Here is a 19,687-nt window from a genome sequence, read left to right on the forward strand (position 1 = left end):
ATGCTCACACTTCATCAGGAGCATATATTTGTTGTTCATAATCACTTCTCTAAGACAAAACCTCAAGTGCCTTTTGAATCATCATAAATTAAGTTGTATTTAACAGTGTTTTAGTGTTAAGTGTGCTTGATTGCATTCTAATTTTTTTCAAAATTGCCTACGTTTTGATCAGAAGAGATTTCTTTAGAGATATAACAGCAAAAATAACTTTGTTGGAAAATTCTCTATTATTTACATGGAGGTATAAAAGAAGGAAAAAGTGTCCATCCATGACAATCATGGAAGATGACCTAGATAGAGTTTTTCAAATGAAAAGGGATTTCACTTTAATAGAGAAGGAGTTCTCAGGATTGTTTGCATCACATCCCCTTTGACAACTGCTAAAGCCAATGGATTTCTTCTCAGAATAACATGGTAAAATGCATAAAATATATACATAAAATCATAAAGGAAATCAACTATATTAAGATAGTTGATATATTTTTTTAATTTTGAAAATTAATTTTAATTTAATTTGGACCCTTTGAAATCTACCCATTGATGTCTTGAGAGTCTGTGGACCCCAGATTAAGAACTTTTATTAAGAATCATCAGCTCACATTTGATTTTTGCTCTGGGCTTTTACAATAAATGTTTTACTTTGCAGAAGGTATCAAGTTTCAAAACATTATAAAACTACGTCATTGAAATCCATGACTACTCAAAAGAGATCAGATTAGAAATACACACAGAGATCAAGAGGCTGAAGAATGTTTATTGTCCCCATCTGTGATAACATCATCTCAGAAGCACCTTATCAGTACAAATGGCTTGAATTGGTCTTTTATACAGACAATTAGCTGGCCCTAGAATCAAATAAGATGAGGAAAATGGACTAGATTGAATTGGCAATATTGTATTGTGTTTTAAACAATTCGTTAAATGAGAAAATTGTCCTTTGAATACGCTTGTCAAAAGTATTTACTACTTTGATGCATGAGATTCAACCCAGAGACCAAAGCAGGACTCACTCTCTATAGATGGGGACCCGTATATGCTGATGAAATTGTGCTTGTTGCTTCAAGCTCTAGAACACTGCAGAATCCTAAAAGAGATCTGAAATCTCCTTAAAAGTATTTGGCTTGTCTATCCACACAGGGAGGAAGACCAACTAGCTGGAGAATGTCTGTTGCTTATATTTCAATCTGTATTCAGATGAATAACAGTAACAGTCCACATAGATAAAGAAGGGCACCCAGAGTTGAACAGCAGCAGATGATCAGGCTGGATTACTTTCAGGAAGTTGCAAAGCCTCTCTGTACAGGTTTCAAGTTCCTTCTGAAAGCAAAGATCCGTCTTTTCACTGCTAACGATTCCTGTTGTAGCCCTCATGCAAGAAAGATGGGGAATGCCCATGCCTGCAAAGATAGGAATCAGACAATTAGGTGGTCCAGTGGTTTGAGTGTTGGCTTGGACTTAGCAAAACCTGAATTTAAATCCTGCCTCATATACTTGAGCTCCATAAGTCTTACATTCTTGTGTAAAAGTTGGGCAAGTTTTTTTTTAACCTTTTTCAGCCTCAGTTTCCTCATCTGTAATTAGGCATAATAATAGCATCTAGCACCCATGGTTATTGTGAAGATCAAGGGAGATAACATGTAAAGCATTTTCCATACCTTAAAGAGCTATATAAATGTCAGTATTATCATTATTGTTATCATCGTCATCATCATTATTATTATTATCACCACACAATCAAATCATGGATGGAGAGTGTGAGAAAATTTGAACATTGGAGGAGCAAGGACCTCCAAAGAACAGGAATTTCCAAAGAATGGTAGAATAGGAAGAGAAGATGGACTGTCCACATAGCAAGAATGAAGAGGACAAATGAACAGAGTATTCCTCTGATACCTTTAAGATATTGGGAGAAAGTAAGGAAGATCCCCAGCACATCTCTCCTCTCACTCCATTCTAAATTCTCCAGCATCTAGTTCCTAACCTCATCATTTGACTGAAACCATTCTCTCCAAAATTACCAGTGATCTTGTAATTATCAGATATAGATAAATGATTTTACTTGGGATTTTCCTGTGGGATAATGAGGGCTTATAATAGATTGCAAGCAGGGGAAATGAAGAATATCTCACAGATGGAAATGATATTATAGAGATAGAATTTGTTTTTAATTAATCATTTTATTTTAAATTTATGGAATAAAACAAGCATATTTCTATGACCTTTTTTTTTTTCAAAAACATGATTGCACAAGAAACTGCAAATCTATTACACACAACTTGCTATTCCTTTTAAGACAATTTTTTTAGTGGGCAGTTAGATTGGATAGAGCACCAATCCTGGAGTTAGGAGGACCTGATTTCAAATCTGATCTTAGATTCTTAATTCTTAACCCCAACTGTCTGATCAAAAAGAAAAAGACATCATTTCAAATACTTGGTAACAGAGTGGCTATGACATTAGGACAGGGAAGGAGGAAGGGAACAAGTATTCATTAAGTGCCTACTATGTGTAAGGTATTATGCACTTAGCATTAAAAAATACATATATATATATATATATATATATATATATATATATATATATATTTACAAATATCCCATTTTACTCTCACAATAAGTCTTTCAGGCCCATTTTACAGTTGAATAAACTGAAAAAGACACAGGTGAAGTGGTTTCTCCAGAGCCCCAGATACTAAGTATCTGAGTTTGGATATGAACACACATATTCTTGACTCCGGACGCAGAAATTTATCTGTTGTCACTACCTAGGAATAGGAAAGAATAAAAGATAAAAATACATTTTTGAGCATAAGAGACGGGGCGAATGAGGGTCTCATTGAAAGAGATTCTAAGGAGAAAAAAAAAAGAGTAAGGGGTTTGCGGAGGAGGAATGAGGGGGTAAGGGAAGAAGTTCACTTGGTCCTTGATAAGTCTAATGAATAAGTGGGCTGTGCCAGTTCTCCTGAGTGCCACTGATCTGTGCTATGCATACATATGGACTTAATTCTGAGCACATTGTGGGTAGAACATTTAAGAATAACTGTGCTGTAAACAGCCAGAGATATAGATCTGGGGCTAAGAGGTCAAAGACCTAAGATAAAATTTGGGAAGTCACCTGCATAGAGGTAATAGTGAAAGACATGAGAGCAAATGAGGTGAATAAGGAGACAACAAAGTGCTTCTGGCTCAACATTTTAAAAATTTAATAGTATTTTGTTTTTCCAATAAAATGTAAAGATGATTTTCAACATTCATTTTTTAAAAGATTTTGAATTTCAAAATTTTCTCTCTCTCTCTCTCCTCTCCCTTTTCCTAGACTGTAATCAATCTGATAGGTTATACAAGTGCAATATGTAAATACATGTATCTATATTAGTTGTATTGTGAAAGAAAAACAAAAGGAAAAAAACGCAAAAAGTGAAAATAATATGCTTCAATCTTCATCCAGACTCCATCAGTTCTTTCTCTGGATATGGATAGCATTTTCCATCATGAATCTTTGAAAATCATCTTGATCATTGTATTGTTGAGAAGAGCTCAGTCTATAACAGTTGCTGATTGTGCAATGTTACTGTTACTGTGTATGATGTTTTCCTGATTCCACTCACCTCACTCAGTATCAGTTCATAGAAGTATTTTCAGGTTTTTCTGAAATCCACTTGCTTATTATTCCTTATAGCACAATATACTATATATTATATGTCATAGCTCCATTACATTTATATACCACAACTTATTCAGTCATTCTCCAGTCTATGGTCATCCCAATTCCACTTCTTTGCTACCACAAAAATAGTTCACAGTTTAAATGATTCATATCCACTTAAACCCTAAATTCTCTGTTGAAATGCTAACTGCCAATCACCACCTTTTTGCGAAGTTGCTGAGATGGAGTGGAAGCAGAGTGGCTATTAGCTGTTAAAAAGCAGTGAAACCTGTACACAGGAAATTAGATAATGAATGACAAATATTTTCTAAATAGGAACTTTATTTTAAAAAAGTCTTGCATTAAACCGGACTCTTTCAAAGACAGAAGTTGTTCTTTTCACACTCATTAAGGTATGATCTCACATCTCAGTTGGTTTGTTGATGGAGAAAATACTAATAATGTAGATTAAACTTGAAAATATGTTCTGAGTACATTTTGGGGGAGAACTAGTTGTTAAATATTTCCAGCACTCCCTTGTTCTGGCCACATTGATTTGGAAGTTTTCTTCTTATCTCAAGGCTTGGGATCATAATCCATGGCCCATTGAGAAAGCAAAAGGGAAATGTAGAATGGTGTAAATTATCTTCCATAAAAGAGTCAAGAAAAAGCTGTTACAGTGAAGGAAGAATGGAGGAGAGACAGGGGAGTGAGGGAATCTTACTTTCATCAGAATTAGCTCAAAAAAGAAATAACATACACCTCAGCAATTCACAATTTTAAAGTGTTGAAAGGTTTACAAAGCACTGTCTTCCCTATAATCTGATGAAACAGATAATACAAGCATCATTCATTATACCAATTTTGCAGATGAAAAAGTTGAGGCACCGAGTGATTAACACAGATGAAAATTTAAGGATGTGTTGGTGTACATTTTTTTGACTGATTTACCCAGAGTCACTATCAATGAATGAATAAAGCAAGCTTCAAACTTTTCCATTTGTAATTAATAGTCTTCTTTTAAGATACAATCTCCTAAGCAGCTCCACAAAGTCAGTTTTATTGTTAAACACAATTGAGTTTCTTTTGCTTCCAGTGTTGTGCAATTACTGTTTATTCCCCAGAAACAGCTGGGAGGTGTTGCTAGACTAAAAGAACATGTGTCTTAGGATGGGAAAGAAATGGAAGCAACAATAAGGTAGAAGGAAAACACATTTTGTCAAATCCAAGCTGGTGTAGATTTTCTAGTAAAATATTTTATGTGTCATGTGTTTAAAAGACAACATGAGTTAGAAGACAATTTGGTAATGCTGTTCAGAGGAAAGAGTACTGTGCATATAAGGCCTATCAGAGATTGAGAGCTGGAATAGACCTTAGAAGCCATTTCATCCAACCCCTTGGTTTTACTAATTAGGAAACTGAAGAATAAACAGGTCACATGACTTCTCAGGAATATATATATATATATATATATATATATATATATATGATTGTCACTGGTAGAATTTGAATCTTGGTCTGAATCTTAATATCTCATTTCAGCACTCTAACCATTGCATCATGTTTTCTCTCAAGTTTGGACTGTGAAGATCAGATGCTGAGAAATTAAAAAAATAAAAAGATTGGAGTAGGGAGAACTTTAAACCCAGATTCTGAAAATCAAGAAAAGGAGAAGAAAGCAAGCAAGCAAAAAAGAAGTGAAATGAGACTAAAAATTGGGATTTTCCCAGTAAGACCTTATTGCAAATAGCAACTGAGATAGTTTCTATTTGCCTTAGAGCGTTGGAAGAAATTTTCTAATTGTGGATCAGTTGAGCAAACCAAGTCATTTTTGCAGAAAAGGCAGGAAAATTCCCAGAGGAAGGAGAAAAATCCACTTGGGATAAAACTTGGTTCAGGAGAAGCTGGATTGAAGCTGATGATGGTCTTACAAAGTTTAAGACCCATTTCTGTTATATATTGGTTGTGTGACTCTATGCAAATCATTTAACTTCTAATTATCCTAAAGTAATGGTGTTAAATAGAAACAGGACCACCAATCCATACATAGAATCTCTCCACTGACACATTGACTTGGTTTTAAAATGCAAAGTGATATATATTTTATTGTATTTTTATTTATTTTGTAATATATTTTCCAATTACATTTTAATCTGGTTCCAGGGGCACTCAGGAGTATTGCTGGTACATATAGCAGGCATTGGACACCTCTGCTCTAGGTAACCCTCTTAGACTAAATTGCAAAGAATACGGCAGCCTTCCTTGGGCCTAATTTTATTAAGGAATTTCCTAGACCAGTGAAATCACAAATCCAGTCTTATCCTTATCAGGAGTTTCCAGTCACTAAGTTCCTATTCCAAGCATTCTTTAAACATAAGAGCTGGCCACAGAGCAACAGAGAATTCAATATTTCAGTCCCAGTATTTGGGGAAGAGGAAAGAGAATTCATTTACTTTACAAACCGAACAGAGCCTGCCTGTGACCCTGAATCCAGAAGCTGGTGCACGATAAACAGCAAAGCCTTGTAATATTATCAGACCTGTTGCTTAGTTCTTCAAAACCACATTCCTTTGTAGCATCTGTGAGTTGAGGACAGTGGCCAGGGTTCCAATGTAAAACCCACCCTTCCCCTCATCATTAACCTAATCCTCCATTTCCTGACTTCTCTGGGTTATTATTATTGGTGGGAAAAGGATTTTAGAGATTATCTTGTCAAATACTTAATAAATGATAAAGTTGTGTGACTTTGAAGTACTCTTTCCTCTGAACAGCATTACCAAATTGTCTTCTAACTCATGTTGTCTTTTAAACACATGACACATAAAATATTTTACTAGAAAATCTACACCAGCTTGGATTTGACAAATGAAGTAAATTACTTATTCATGATCTACATGAAAAAAGGAGGAACTAGAGACATGTTGCCCATAATCCTGCTTTCTGGCATGAACACTTAATAATTCAATATGATCAGAGTTTCATGAAGTTCGATGTTCATATAATTTAAAAAATAAATCTAAATAATATCTTGAATTTATATCAGAAAATTCATAGGACTGAAAAATATTTTGCACACATCTTTTAAGTAATCTGTACCTCAACTATATGACATCACTGAAGGACTGATTCAACATCCCCATTTTGAACATGAGGAAACTAGAGCACAAGATTGGCCCAATCAGGAGGACCAGACATTTAACCTGTGGCAATATGGAAAAGAAGAGGAAGTGACTTCAGTGAGAGTCAGTGCTGACAGTGATTTCACATAAGAATAAAGTGAGAAAATACACAGGAGATTTTCACATTCACCTAAAACCTGCCCCTCTATAACTTCCACCAGTTGCTTCTACTTCTTTCTGGAGCCAAGCAAATACATCTTCCAATCCTATATTATATGATAATCATTCCAATGTTAAAAAAAAAATTACATTGTTTTTTCTGCTCCAAAGCAGAGATGAAGAGTCCTTCAAAAGTTCTTGCAGGGATCAGAGCCCTCATTATCTTGGTTGCTATCTCCTGACCCTCTAGCTTGTCCACATCTTTACTAATATATTCAGAAAAAAGCAGTCATTTTCTTAAATAATGGAAAATATGATTTAGGGTAATTAGTCAACTACTCTAGCTTAACATGAAAGGCAGTAGAAGAAAGGAGATTTTTTTTTTTTCATCATAAGTGACATGTAAGGGCCCAACCACAGAGGTAGTGCAAGAGTGCAATGGATAGAGCACTTGTCCTGGAGTCAGGATTATTCAACTTTCCGAGTTCAAATCTAGTTTCAGATACTAGCTGTGTGACTCTGGGCAAGCTACTTCTCAACCTGTTTGCCTTGGTTTTTTATCTATAAAATAAGCTGGAGAAAGAAAAAAGACGACTAGTCTGTTATCTTTTCCAAGACAACTCCAAATGGGATAATGAAAAGTTATACATGACTAAAAAACAAGTGATCTAAACATGGAGGGTAACAATTAGTTGCTTTTTGTAGTTTCAAAATCTTATGTCATGGCACCATTTTTTTCCCTTTTTTTAAATTAAAGCTTTTTATATCAAAACATGTATAGATAATTTTTCAACATTAATCCTTGCAAAACCCCGTGTTCCAAATTTCCCCCTTTTCCCCTCTCCCTCCTCCCCAGGTGGCAAGTAATCCAATATATGTTAAACATGTTAATATATATCTTAAATCTAATCTATATATACATATTTATACAATTATCTTGCACAAAAATCAGATCAAAAAGGATAAAAATGAGAAAGAAAGCAAAATGCAAGAAAACAACAAAAAAAGTGAAAATGCTATGTTGTGAACCACCCTCAGTTCCCACAGTCCTCTCTCTGGGTGTAGATGGCTCTCTTCATCACAAGATCATTGGAACTAGCCTCAATCATCTCATTGTTGAAGAGAGCCACATCCATCAGAATTGATCGTCATATAATCTTGTTGCCATGTACAATGATCTCCTGGCTCTGCTCACTTCACTTAGCATCAGTTCATGTAAATCTCTCCAAGCCTCTCTGAAATCATCCTCCTGACCATTTCTTATAGAACAATAATATTCCATGACACTCATATACGATATCTTATTCAGTCATTCTCCAGCTAATGTGTAGTCATTCTGTTTCTAGTGTCTTGCCAGTACAAAGAGGACTGCCACAAACATTTTTTTGCACATATGGGTCCCTTTCCCTCCTTTAAGATCTTTTTGGGATATAAGCCCAGCAGAAACACTGCTGGGTCAAAGGGTATGCACAATTTGATAACTTTTTGAGCATAGTTCCAAATTGCTAAGAATGGTTGATCCATTCACAATTCCACCAACAATGCATTAGTGTCCCAGTTTCCCCACATCCCCTCCAACATTTGTCATTCATCTTAGCCAATCTGAGAGGTGTAGAGTGCTATTTCAGTTGTCTTAATTTGCATTTCTCTGATCAATAATGATTTAGAGCATCTTTTAATAAGAAATGGTTTTAATTTCTTCATCTAAAAATTGTCAGTTCATATCTTTTGACCATTTATCAATTGGAAAATGTCTTGAATTCTTATAAATTTGAGTCAATGCTCTATAATATTTTAGAAATGAGGCTTTTATCAGAACCTTTAAATGTAAAAATGTTTTCCCAATTTGTTGTTTCCCTTCTAATCTTGTCTGCATTAATTTTGTTTATACAAAACCTTTTTAATTTAATATAATCAAAATTATCTATTTGGTATTCAATAATAAGTTCTAGTTCTTCTTTGGTCACAAATTCCTTCTTTCTCCATAGATCTGAGAGGTAAACTATCCTACAGTCTTCTAATTTATAATATCACTATGTCTAAATCATGAACCTATTTTGACTTTATTTTGGTGTTATGGGTGTAGGTCAGTACATGGCACCATTTCTTACAAAATAATTGCCTTCTCCACTTTAAAAAAATTTCCCTTTCCCTTTTTAAAAAAAATTATTAAGTATTGTTAATATATTAATAAATTAGAGCTTTGATAGAACCTAATTTTTCAGGAAAACCTGACTTATTTGTTTTAATTGAATAAAGGGGTATATTTAAGTAGAAATTGTACTTGAAAATATCCAATAATTATGGTCTCTTCCCTACTCACCTGCCAGAGGATATTGTGAACCCTATCAATTTGCATAATAATTCTGTCTTAAAAGAAATGGGGAAATGACTCCTATTAAAGTTAATTAAGTTCAAAACTCAATAGTTCATCATAGTTCTCTCTTTCCCTGGCCATTTGCTTGAAGCCTTCTTTCAGTAAAAACCTCATATCTATTCTAGAAGTGATAGCCCCCCTAAGACCACCCACATATGACCAAATCAATATCTGCTATTGTGGTCTTTTTGTTTCCCTTATGCACTGCATATTTTTATTTTTATGTCCATCTTATTTATCATTTTAATTCAATAATTCAATAAAATTAAACTTATTAAATACTTACTATATGTCATGTACTTTACTAGGCATTGAGGAAGATATAAAAATCAATAAAATAGTTTTTTTCCTTCGAGGAGCATACAATATGAATACATAAATGAACAAAAATAATGCAAATTAAAATATTGTGAGTATTTAAGAGCATTCTGAAGCCTTCTGAAGCAAAGAAGAAATAACTTCCAACTAGAAAAAATGGGGGAGAAATGGCCCTTCGGTTAATATGATCAACATGAAGCATCCTGAAAAGAAAGTCCTCTTAAAAAAGGCAGAGCAAGTTGTTGGGTTTTTTTAATCTTCATTTTAAAGATGTGAAAACTGAGGCTCAGAAAGTTTGAATGGCTTCTCCAAAGTCATATAGCAATTCATGCTGGGAATTGAACTTTTAGCAGGTAAGGACCCTATTTAAGTTACTCTATAAACTATCTTGGATAGTCCCAGGAACTATGTGGGCATTTAAAAAGTGTTATTCAGGGGCACTATGGGGAAATGGTATATTTTTACAAAGGATACTCTAATGTGATTATCATCAATAGAATTACAATCCAATGTATCAAAAGTCCTCAGACCTGTTATTTGAAGGACACCCAGCCAATGTGAAACATCAGAATACAAATATTTAAGCAACGAAATGGCCTCTAAAGCTTCTAAAAGGAAGCAATTTATCTTATCCATAATATCTTACACAGTTTATTATTCACACAATGCAAGTGACATTTAAATCATGTAAATTTCTCTGGCTCTTCTACTAATGGCAACAAAGCACACATTTTCAGTTAGATAGAGCAATGAATAAGATCTATTAAAGGAGAGAAAGGCATTTCACATTTCTACATTGCTCTCTTTGAATAGAGCTTTGACTCTGTTTCTTTACATTCATATTCTGACTTTTTTAATAATAGATTATATTTACTTTTATTTTTTATTCTTTGGCTCTAGTCTTGTTTCTCTAGCTCTTTTTTTCTTCCATCTCTCTGTTCCCCCCGTTTTTTCCTTTCCTTTCCTTCTCTCTCTCCCTCTCATTTTTTTCTATCCAGATTTGCAACTGTGATTCAACTGCCTTCTCTTTCTTTCCCAAGATCCCCTTTCTCCTATTGGTGAGTCTTTCCTGGAATCTCTATTTTGTGGAACAGCTCAAACCAGCCATTCTTTATTCTCTCCCATGGCCCTTTTTTTTCACTTTTTAGAATCCCCTCTCCTAAATTACATATATAGTTTTCAATATTAATTTTTGTAAGATTTTGAGTTCCAAGTTTTTTTTCCTCTCCTCTTTTTTCTCCCCTCCCCAAGACAGCAAGCAATTGGATTTAGGCTACACATGTGCACTTATGCTAAATATTTTCACATTAGTCATGTTATGAAAGAAGAATTAGAAGAAAAGGAAAAACCCACAAGAAAAAATCCTGAAAACATTTTTTGAAAATAAAAATAGCATTTTTTGATCTGCATTCAGATTCCATGTGTATGGCATTTTCCATCATAAGTCTTTTGAAATTGTCTCTGATCACTGTACTGTTAAGAAGAGGTAAGTATCATAACTGATCATCGTACAATGTTGGTATTACTATGTACAATGTTCTCCTGGTTCTTGTCACTTCATTCAGCATTAGTTCACGTATTTATGGCTTTTTCTGGTCTGCATGGTCCTTTCACCTTCTTTTTATATATTGTCTTTGAGGACAGAGACTTGTCTTTTTGCTTATATTTTGTAACTCCAGCTGTTGGTGTAGCACACAGCAAAGAATAAATACTAGATTTAACTTCCTTCTTTCCTTTATTTTCTCCTTTCTTTCCCCTCCCTTTTTCTCTTGCTCCCTTCCCCTAATTATATGTGAAAAAACAATCTTCAACATTTTTTTAAAGACTGAATTCCAAATTCTCTCCTGCTCGCTCACTCTCCTCATTGAGAAAGCAAGCAACTTGTTATAAGTTATACATGTTTTCATGCAAAACATATTTTAATATTAATCATTGTAAATGAAAACATGGATCATAAAACCAAATAAAAATAAATTATAAAGATATGCTTTGAAATATAGTCAGACTCCATCAAGTCTTTCTTTGGGGATGGACAGCATATTTTATCCTAAGTTTTTCAGAATTGTCTTTGATCATTGTATTACAGAAAATAGCTGTCATTCACAGTTGACCTTCTTACAACATTTCTTTTACTCAATACAGTGTTCTCCTGGTTTCATTTCTTAGTAAATATTCTGGGATGTTTTGCCATTTCCTTCTCCAACTCATTTTATAGATATGGAAACTAAGGTAAGTAGGATTCAGTGACTTGTGCAGGCTCACACAATGTCTGTGACTGGATTTGTACTCCAGAAGCTGACACTTCCTGACTCTAGAACCAGCACTCAATCCACTGTATCAAGCTATTTCCATCTCCTTTATGTTCAGAGCCCAAGTGATAAGAGAGAAAAGCAAGAATAATGAGAGATGAGTCAAGCATCCTCTATTTGGTACATTTCCTTAACTGTAAAATAAGAATAATAATATTCAGGCCCTATGCAATTCCTGTAGAGGGCCAGAATTTTAGAGAAGTATATTTAAAAGAAGTATACTTGAAACAAGGTGATAACTCAGTGTAATTGATGAGATAATGGTTTCCTAGTTCGCATATATTTAGTATGATTTGATATAATGATATAACCATTCTAGATTGGCTTATACTCAATATACTGTAATGATGTAATTGTAATAGGGTATTTAAACTGGGGACAAAGTCAGACTCAGAGGGAGACTGGTTGAGACTGGCAGACCGACAGACTGCTGGAGAAGACTGGATCAGACTGAGACTTTGTCGACTATGATAGGCACAGACTGTGAAGGAGAGAATAAAGACTCTAGACTCTATTCCTGATCATTCTCATGGTATCTATCCTGCTGAGAATAAAGACCTCCAAAAAGCTAGCCTGAACATTACAAAATTCCATAGGAAAATTGTCAAGATTAAGAAAGCTAATGTTATAGGTTTTGAATTTTGTGGGGGCAGGGATGGAATCAAAAGGTTTGGAGTCAAATTCCATCATTGATACTTTAAATTAGTCAGGTGACCTTAGAAAAGCCAAGGTCTTAGTATCCTCAGCTCTAAAACTCTAGGGTTGAACATCTGGGGTAACTTAGATGTGTGAAATTCACAGTATCTACTCTGATTTTCTGAGATTTCTATAGACACTTCTCTTGAGAGTAATTCATATGAGAAGATTCAATTATGCAAAAGTTACCAACTCAAAGGCAATGAAATGATCATCTCCTGTGGTCTTGTACTTGTCATCCTTAGCGATATTTTTGCTGTGAAGGTATTTTTAATTCTTTTCTCCCAACACACACACTGTTTCTGCATCTGTCTCTCTTCAATACAACTTCCTCTATCCCAAACCCCTAAACTAGCCTCTAGCGTACATTTCCCCTTAGAATCAGACTTCCCTGTTATGTAAGGACTGGCCAAAGGAAATGAGGATATTTTAATCTGTGGAAAAAGAAAACTTCAGCAGGATATGGTAGTTGTTTTCACATATTTTAAGAGTAGTTATGTGGAAACAGAATTAAATTTCTTCTTCCTGGATCCGGAGGACAACAGAAGGAAAGAAGAATAGCTGGAAGTTTCAGAATTTAGCCCAGAATTAGAGCTTTGTTGTTGTTGTTCTTCATTCTTGAAAAGGTCTAAAATGACATCATTAAGTTAGAGTCAAGTTAGTGTGTCTGACTGCTGATCAGACCAATATAAACTTGGAATGTTCTCCTACAAATTGAACATTCATAGTCCCTTGAACATTTGGGGTGGATTCTCTAATTTTGTATATCTTGAGTTTCTTCTGAGCTAATTGATTTCTGCTTTGCTCATAGAGCACAGCATCTCTTCTGATCATCTGCCATGCTGGGCAGTCCTGCACCTGTGTCTCCCATATCATATATTATTATATATAATATTATGAGCCCATATCAAGGGCTCATAATAGAGCCCTTGAGAGTGTCCTTGTATCACTATCACTTCTTCAGAAAAAATTGTATTTTCCCCAGTTACATGTAAAAACAATAATTTTTTTGGTTATACATGTATATTTGTTTTTTTAAGCATATTTTCTTATGAATCATGTAGGAAGAGAAAAAAAAGAACAAAAGGGAAAACCACAAGAGAAAAAAACAGAAGGAAAAAAAGTGAACATAGCATTTTTTGATATATGTTGTCTCTATTATTTTCTCTTGAAATGCATAAGGCATTATTGGGATTGTACTGGATCACTGAACTGCTGAGAAGAATCAATTCTCTCATAGTTGATCATCTTCTTGTTGCTGTGTGTAATGTTTTTTCTGGTTCTAGTTGTTTTGCTCAACATTGGTTCATGTAAATCTTTCTAGGTCTTTATAAAATCACCCTGCTCATCATTTTATAGAACAATAATATTCCATTACTTTCATATGTCATAACTTATTCAGCCATATCCCAATTGATGGCCATCAACTCATTTTCTAATTCTTTGTTACCACAAAAAGAACTGCTACAAACATTTTTGCACATGTGGGTCCTTTCCCCTCTTTTTTGATTTCTTTGGGATATAGACCAGTAGTGGTACTACTGGATCAAAGGTATGCAGAATTTTATTATTATGTCCTTTGGGCATAGCTCAAAATTGCTCCAGAATGGTTGGATCATTTCACAAATCCACCAACAATTCATTAGTGTCCCAGTTTTTCCACATTCCTTCCAATACATCATTACCTTTTCCTATCATTTTAGCTAGTCTGAGATGTATGATGTGATACCTCTGTTTTAATTTGCATTTCTTTAATCTAAAATGATTTAGACCACTTTTTTATATGACTATAGATGACTTTAATTTCTTCATTTGAAAATTATCTGTTCACATCCTTTGGCCATATCTCAACTGGAGAATGATTTATAGTCTTATACATTTGACTCAGTTCTTTATTTTAGAAATGAGATCTTTATCAAAAACATTGACTGTAAAAAATTTTTCCCTGATTTCTGCTTCTCTTCTAATTTTGGCTGCATTGTTTTTGTTTGTGTAAAAGCTTTTTAATTTAATGCAATACTGTACATTTTGCATTTCATGATGCTCTTTAGTTCTTCTTTGACCATAAATTTCTCCCTTCTCCAAAGATCTAATTGGTAAACTATTACTTGCTCTCCTAATGTGCTTATAGTATCACCTTTTATACCTAAATCATGTACCCATTTTGACTTTATTTTGGTATAGGGTGTTAGATATTGGTCAATGCCAATTTTCCAATATATTTTCCAGTTTTCCCACAAAAATAGTGAAATGAAGTTGGAACTAGATTACTATAATCATTGATTATTGTGTTTGTATCAGTTTTTCTGACTATTTCATGAATGCTTGCCCTTTGTGAGTTCTCCATAAAATAATCTTTTTGGCAGTAAAATTGAATTTGGCATTCAAACAATGTGGGCAGCTTAATGGAGTTGTGCTCTCTGCAGTACAGTGAAAATGCTTGGCAGTTTAGTTTGAGAGAGGACTCTGGTATATGGTATCTTATCCTGCCAGATGACTGTCAGAATCTTATTCATAATTCAAATGAAAATGATTCAGTTTCCTGGCATGGTGCTGGTATAGTGTCCAGCTTTCAAAGGCATACATTGAGGCTAACACAACAACACAACATACATTCAGTTTGGTAGTCAGTCTAATAACTTTCCTCTCATACGCTTACCTTCAAAAAGTGGAATCCATTGTCTCAGTAGATTCCTGTGTTCTCATCACTTGAAGGAGGAGCTGGATAATTGCACTTGTCAGAGCTTTTGTAAATGAATTCTTGTTCACGTTTATGTTGGACTAATATAAGAAGGTTCATGAAGTGAGAAAGACTCATTTTTATGAGTTCAATCTAGCTTTGGATACTCTCTGTGTGATCCTGGGCAAGGCATTTAACCCTGTTTGCCTCAGTTTTCTCATCTGTAACATGAGTTGGTGAAGGAAAAGGCAAACCACTCCAGTATCTCTGCCAAGAAAATCCTAAATGGGCCCACAAAGTATTGGACATGACTGAAATATCTGAACAGCAAAAATATTATAGAAGTATGTGAAGACTTGGAACTATTATAGCTTCCTTCTGCTTGTCTGGGAAGATGCTTAAATACTTGAACCCAGGATAGGAAAAAATACTTTTCAGGGTGATACTAATTGGACCAAATTTGGATGGATTCTTCAGTTCCTATAGGTATTCTTATTTCTATTGAACAATTCTTAGCACTAGCCATCAAATCTGCAGGATTCAGAACATTGTGGAGAAAGAGGAAGTATGTAGTATATATCTGACTGTTTAGGGACTCCTTGGAATAGCTAACCATGCTCATCTCTACATACCCCAAAATAAAGCTTTGTGAGAAAACTGTGAATATGCTTCATTTGTCAGATCATGGTAACAATGCATTGGCTTTCCCCAAAAAATGTATTCACGACACAATTTTAAGCTTAATCTACATTATAATTTTTCAATTACTTTTAAAAATCTAAACAATAAATCATAACCTGAATCATAGCAGTTGTTGATATGTGCGAGGTATAAATGCTCATACTGAAAATTTTAACAATTGGCTGTAATAAATCAGTTTTACTCAAGTAAACCCCTGAACCACAGGAATCCTTTGAACTCAGTAACTCATACCAAAACAATCAGATTGTCTCTAAGGTACCTTCCAGTTTTAAGATGCTATAATTCTGTGATCATATAACTCTCTAGCTTGATTCCTCAGTTAAAGTGTAATGTAAACTCATCTAACCCAACACTTAATCTCTAGTCACTATCTTTCACTCTCACAGAAGGATTTCCTTCTATGTAAATAGGAATTGGTCTCTAAGGTCTCAGTTAAGTCAAAATCAATAACCATTATCATTCTGTGAAGCATGGATCAACACAAAAGTCTCAAGCTGAGAGTAAATAAGAGTTTTCAGCATCTTAATTAGGGCCTGCCTGTATCAAAATGGTAATATCTTATTTTTTTAACCAACTAGTAATCAAGAAAATCTATGATATTAGGGAGTGAAAGCCATTGTAGTCCATTTGATATTCTAAAGGGTTTTTTATATTTGTTTTATATTTATATGAACACTTTATTATTTATATTATATATTTTATACATACATATAATATGTATATAACATATTATATTTATATGTATATAATAGATATATTGTATTATATATACTTTTATATTTTTTTATATTATACTTTTATAGAAGGAAGCCCAAGGGATCATGGGGAGGATGGTGGCCAGAATACTTGGTTTGGAGTAAGAGAATGTGACTCATATCTTTGCTAAGGTCATATATATGCCATTGTACAAGTTGCTTCCTCTCTTAGAAACTTAGTTTCCTAACCTATAAAGTTCAGATGCTTTCAGATATACTCCAGTCAGCATAAAGCATAACACTTTCCAGAGACAGATTGGTTCCAAGTGAGTTTTATTCAATCTAGTAACCAAATCTCATTTTTTTTTTGGGGGGGGTGACAAATCCAAGGAAGCTCAAGGGTTCAACTTCCCAAAGCAGAGGATATGGAAAAAAAGAAGCTAGTAAAAAAATAAAATGAAAGGAAAAGGGGGGGAGATACATGGAAAGAGGAAGAATCCAAATGAAAAAGATGAGCAAAGATTCTACTGAAAAAAAGAAAAAGAGGAAGAATTAACACTTGCAATCACAGGTCCATATGGGAACTTCTGTATTCTTTTATACTATACCATAATTCTTCACAGCAAAGTTCAATACTATGTCAAGAGAAAAAATGAAAATTTGAGAACTGCTTAAGAGGGAAACAGGCATTGCCCCGAGAACTTCAGACTGAATTAAATTCATTTCAACAAACATTATTCAGTACCTACTATGTTCAAGGTTCTACATACTAGGATATCAAAATTCTAACACAATCCTGGTAGCTACAGTCCTCATGGAGTTTGCATTTAAAAGGGAAAAGTGGAGGATACTTTGGTCCTCAGAAAAACCTGAAAGCATGGTGCAAGATAGAATGTGATGATTTAAAAAAAAACTCAAAAGAAAAAGAGCTTTAACGTAATCTGGAGAGGGAAGAGGTCACTTTTATTTGTAGGAAGCTCAAGAGCTTCATAAAAGATAGGGCAGCTGAGCTGGGTTTTAAAGGAAGAGGTAGATTCTATAGGTCATTACGTGGCCACACTAGTTCATGGAGATGAATTGCTTGAGAAAAGCTAACCATACAGTTGTAGAAAATAGAACATGTTTTAAGAGTATAGTGTGGAATATGCCAGGTAAGGCAAGTTGAGGTCAGATTGAAGATGGCATTTTAAAAATGTCTCTTGAAGAGACATAATTTCTGAGTAATTAATAATTTTATTTCTCTGTCAGTGGCCTTTTGAATGCTGGTTGGTTCACAGTTTATATGCCCTTGGAAGAACAGGTGTTTGTGAGGATGGCATTTCTTTCTGATTGGTTAACAATGAATGAGAAAATGAATTATTAAGAGATGTGGGTTCATTCTAATGAAAGTCTTGAGGTATGTGACTTGGATCACTTAAGTCTTAGTCAAAGAGACTCAATTTCTTTATCACCTGTCTGACAAAGGGAAAATCAACACTTGTGTGAATAAAAATAAGCCAGACTCCTCCCAAATTAGGATTTCTATTAAGTCTATTACTGATTCGATTGGATCTTTGCCTAAGTAATTCTTTGAGCAAGATTCCCCATACTAATTGATTTCTATGTGAGGAAGTAGAAAAGGGGGGGAAACAATATAATTATTAGTTATTTAATACGAATCATTTTTTCTCAATAGTATAGAGTTAATGAAGTTTTCTGAACTAGAGTGTGATGTGTTCCGTTTGGAACACATATTTTGACAATGTGAGGGATAAATATAAAAAAAAAACGAGATAGACAAGTTTGGATATTATTTTAATAGTCTAGCTGTGAGATTAGTGCAAAGGACAGAGAAATAAAAGGATATAGTCAAGATTTTGTGCAGGTAGAGTTTTTATGTGATGTGTTCCGTTTGGAACACATATTTTGACAATGTGAGGGATAAATATAAAAAAAAAACGAGATAGACAAGTTTGGATATTATTTTAATAGTCTAGCTGTGAGATTAGTGCAAAGGACAGAGAAATAAAAGGATATAGTCAAGATTTTGTGCAGGTAGAGTTTTTAGTCTTGTATTTGGATGATGATAGCCCTCAGGCAGTCAAATATAAGGGGAAGTAATTTGTATTGGACTTAGATATTTAGGAGTAATCTATACAGAGTTTGGTTGAGTTCACCTAGAATAACTACAAAGGAAAAAAAAGGCCAAGTTCAGTTTTTGGAGATGTATCCATATTTTAATGGTATAAGAGAAAAGAACCATTAAGACCAGGAAAAAAATATTTAGATGAGAAACACTAATGTCAGTTAAAATCATGTTACCTAATATCACATGAGAGACATCTGAAGAGAGTTAGTCAATAATGTCAAATGTAGCAGTCAAGAATGATGGGAGAAAGAGTTTTATTAAAAAGGTCAGAAGGGTAAGGAAGCCAGGTTTCAAGTGATAAAAGAATGGGTATTAATAAGTGAGCATAGTTTTACAAAGAATAAAACTGTATAAAATTAAAGCATTTGTGTTCTTAATGTTTGCATTCATTAGACCAGAGTCATGTAAAGCTCAGTGAAATAAAAATTCAAGATCATTGAAGTTCTAGTTGATAGGTCAGTGGAATAAAAGCTAATTTGGTAGATCCTCATGGATGGTATTCCTCAGATTAGGACATATGTAGCCACTCAGATTAAAGAGCTGGGGGATGGAAAATCACTTTTTTCTCCATTGTATTAAGAGGGGCTGACACTTTTCCAAGATTCCCTTTAAAGCACAATCCTATCTAAGGACTTTTAATGACTTAAGATAGCACAGTCATCTGGTAGCTAAATAAAGATGAGGATACAAGATCACACAATGGGCAAATAGGTGAGCCTGGATTCAAGATCCAGGTTCTGAGATTTTAAGTCAGGTGCTTTTCCATTAACTTGTCTTTGTCCTACTTTTGAAGGGGACAATACTTTTGTCAGATCTCATGATTACTAGCCTTCCTAGGTGTATATATACATATGGAGTT

General features: G+C 34.2%; 1 protein-coding gene across 1 annotated transcript in view; it reads right to left on the bottom strand.

Moving 5' to 3' along the window:
- Nucleotides 1–734: 734 nt before the first annotated feature.
- VWA3B (von Willebrand factor A domain containing 3B) overlaps nucleotides 735–19,687 on the bottom strand; it is a 230,197-nt gene continuing 211,244 nt past the window's right edge. Inside the window, exon 29 of the mRNA XM_051984663.1 lies at nucleotides 735–1,397. Coding sequence (XP_051840623.1) covers nucleotides 1,346–1,397 — 52 coding nt within the window. The 3' untranslated portion in view covers nucleotides 735–1,345. The remainder of the gene's footprint in view (nucleotides 1,398–19,687) is intronic.

Source organism: Antechinus flavipes, chromosome 3, assembly GCF_016432865.1.
Source record: "Antechinus flavipes isolate AdamAnt ecotype Samford, QLD, Australia chromosome 3, AdamAnt_v2, whole genome shotgun sequence".
In the NCBI taxonomy this organism is placed as follows: domain Eukaryota; kingdom Metazoa; phylum Chordata; class Mammalia; order Dasyuromorphia; family Dasyuridae; genus Antechinus; species Antechinus flavipes.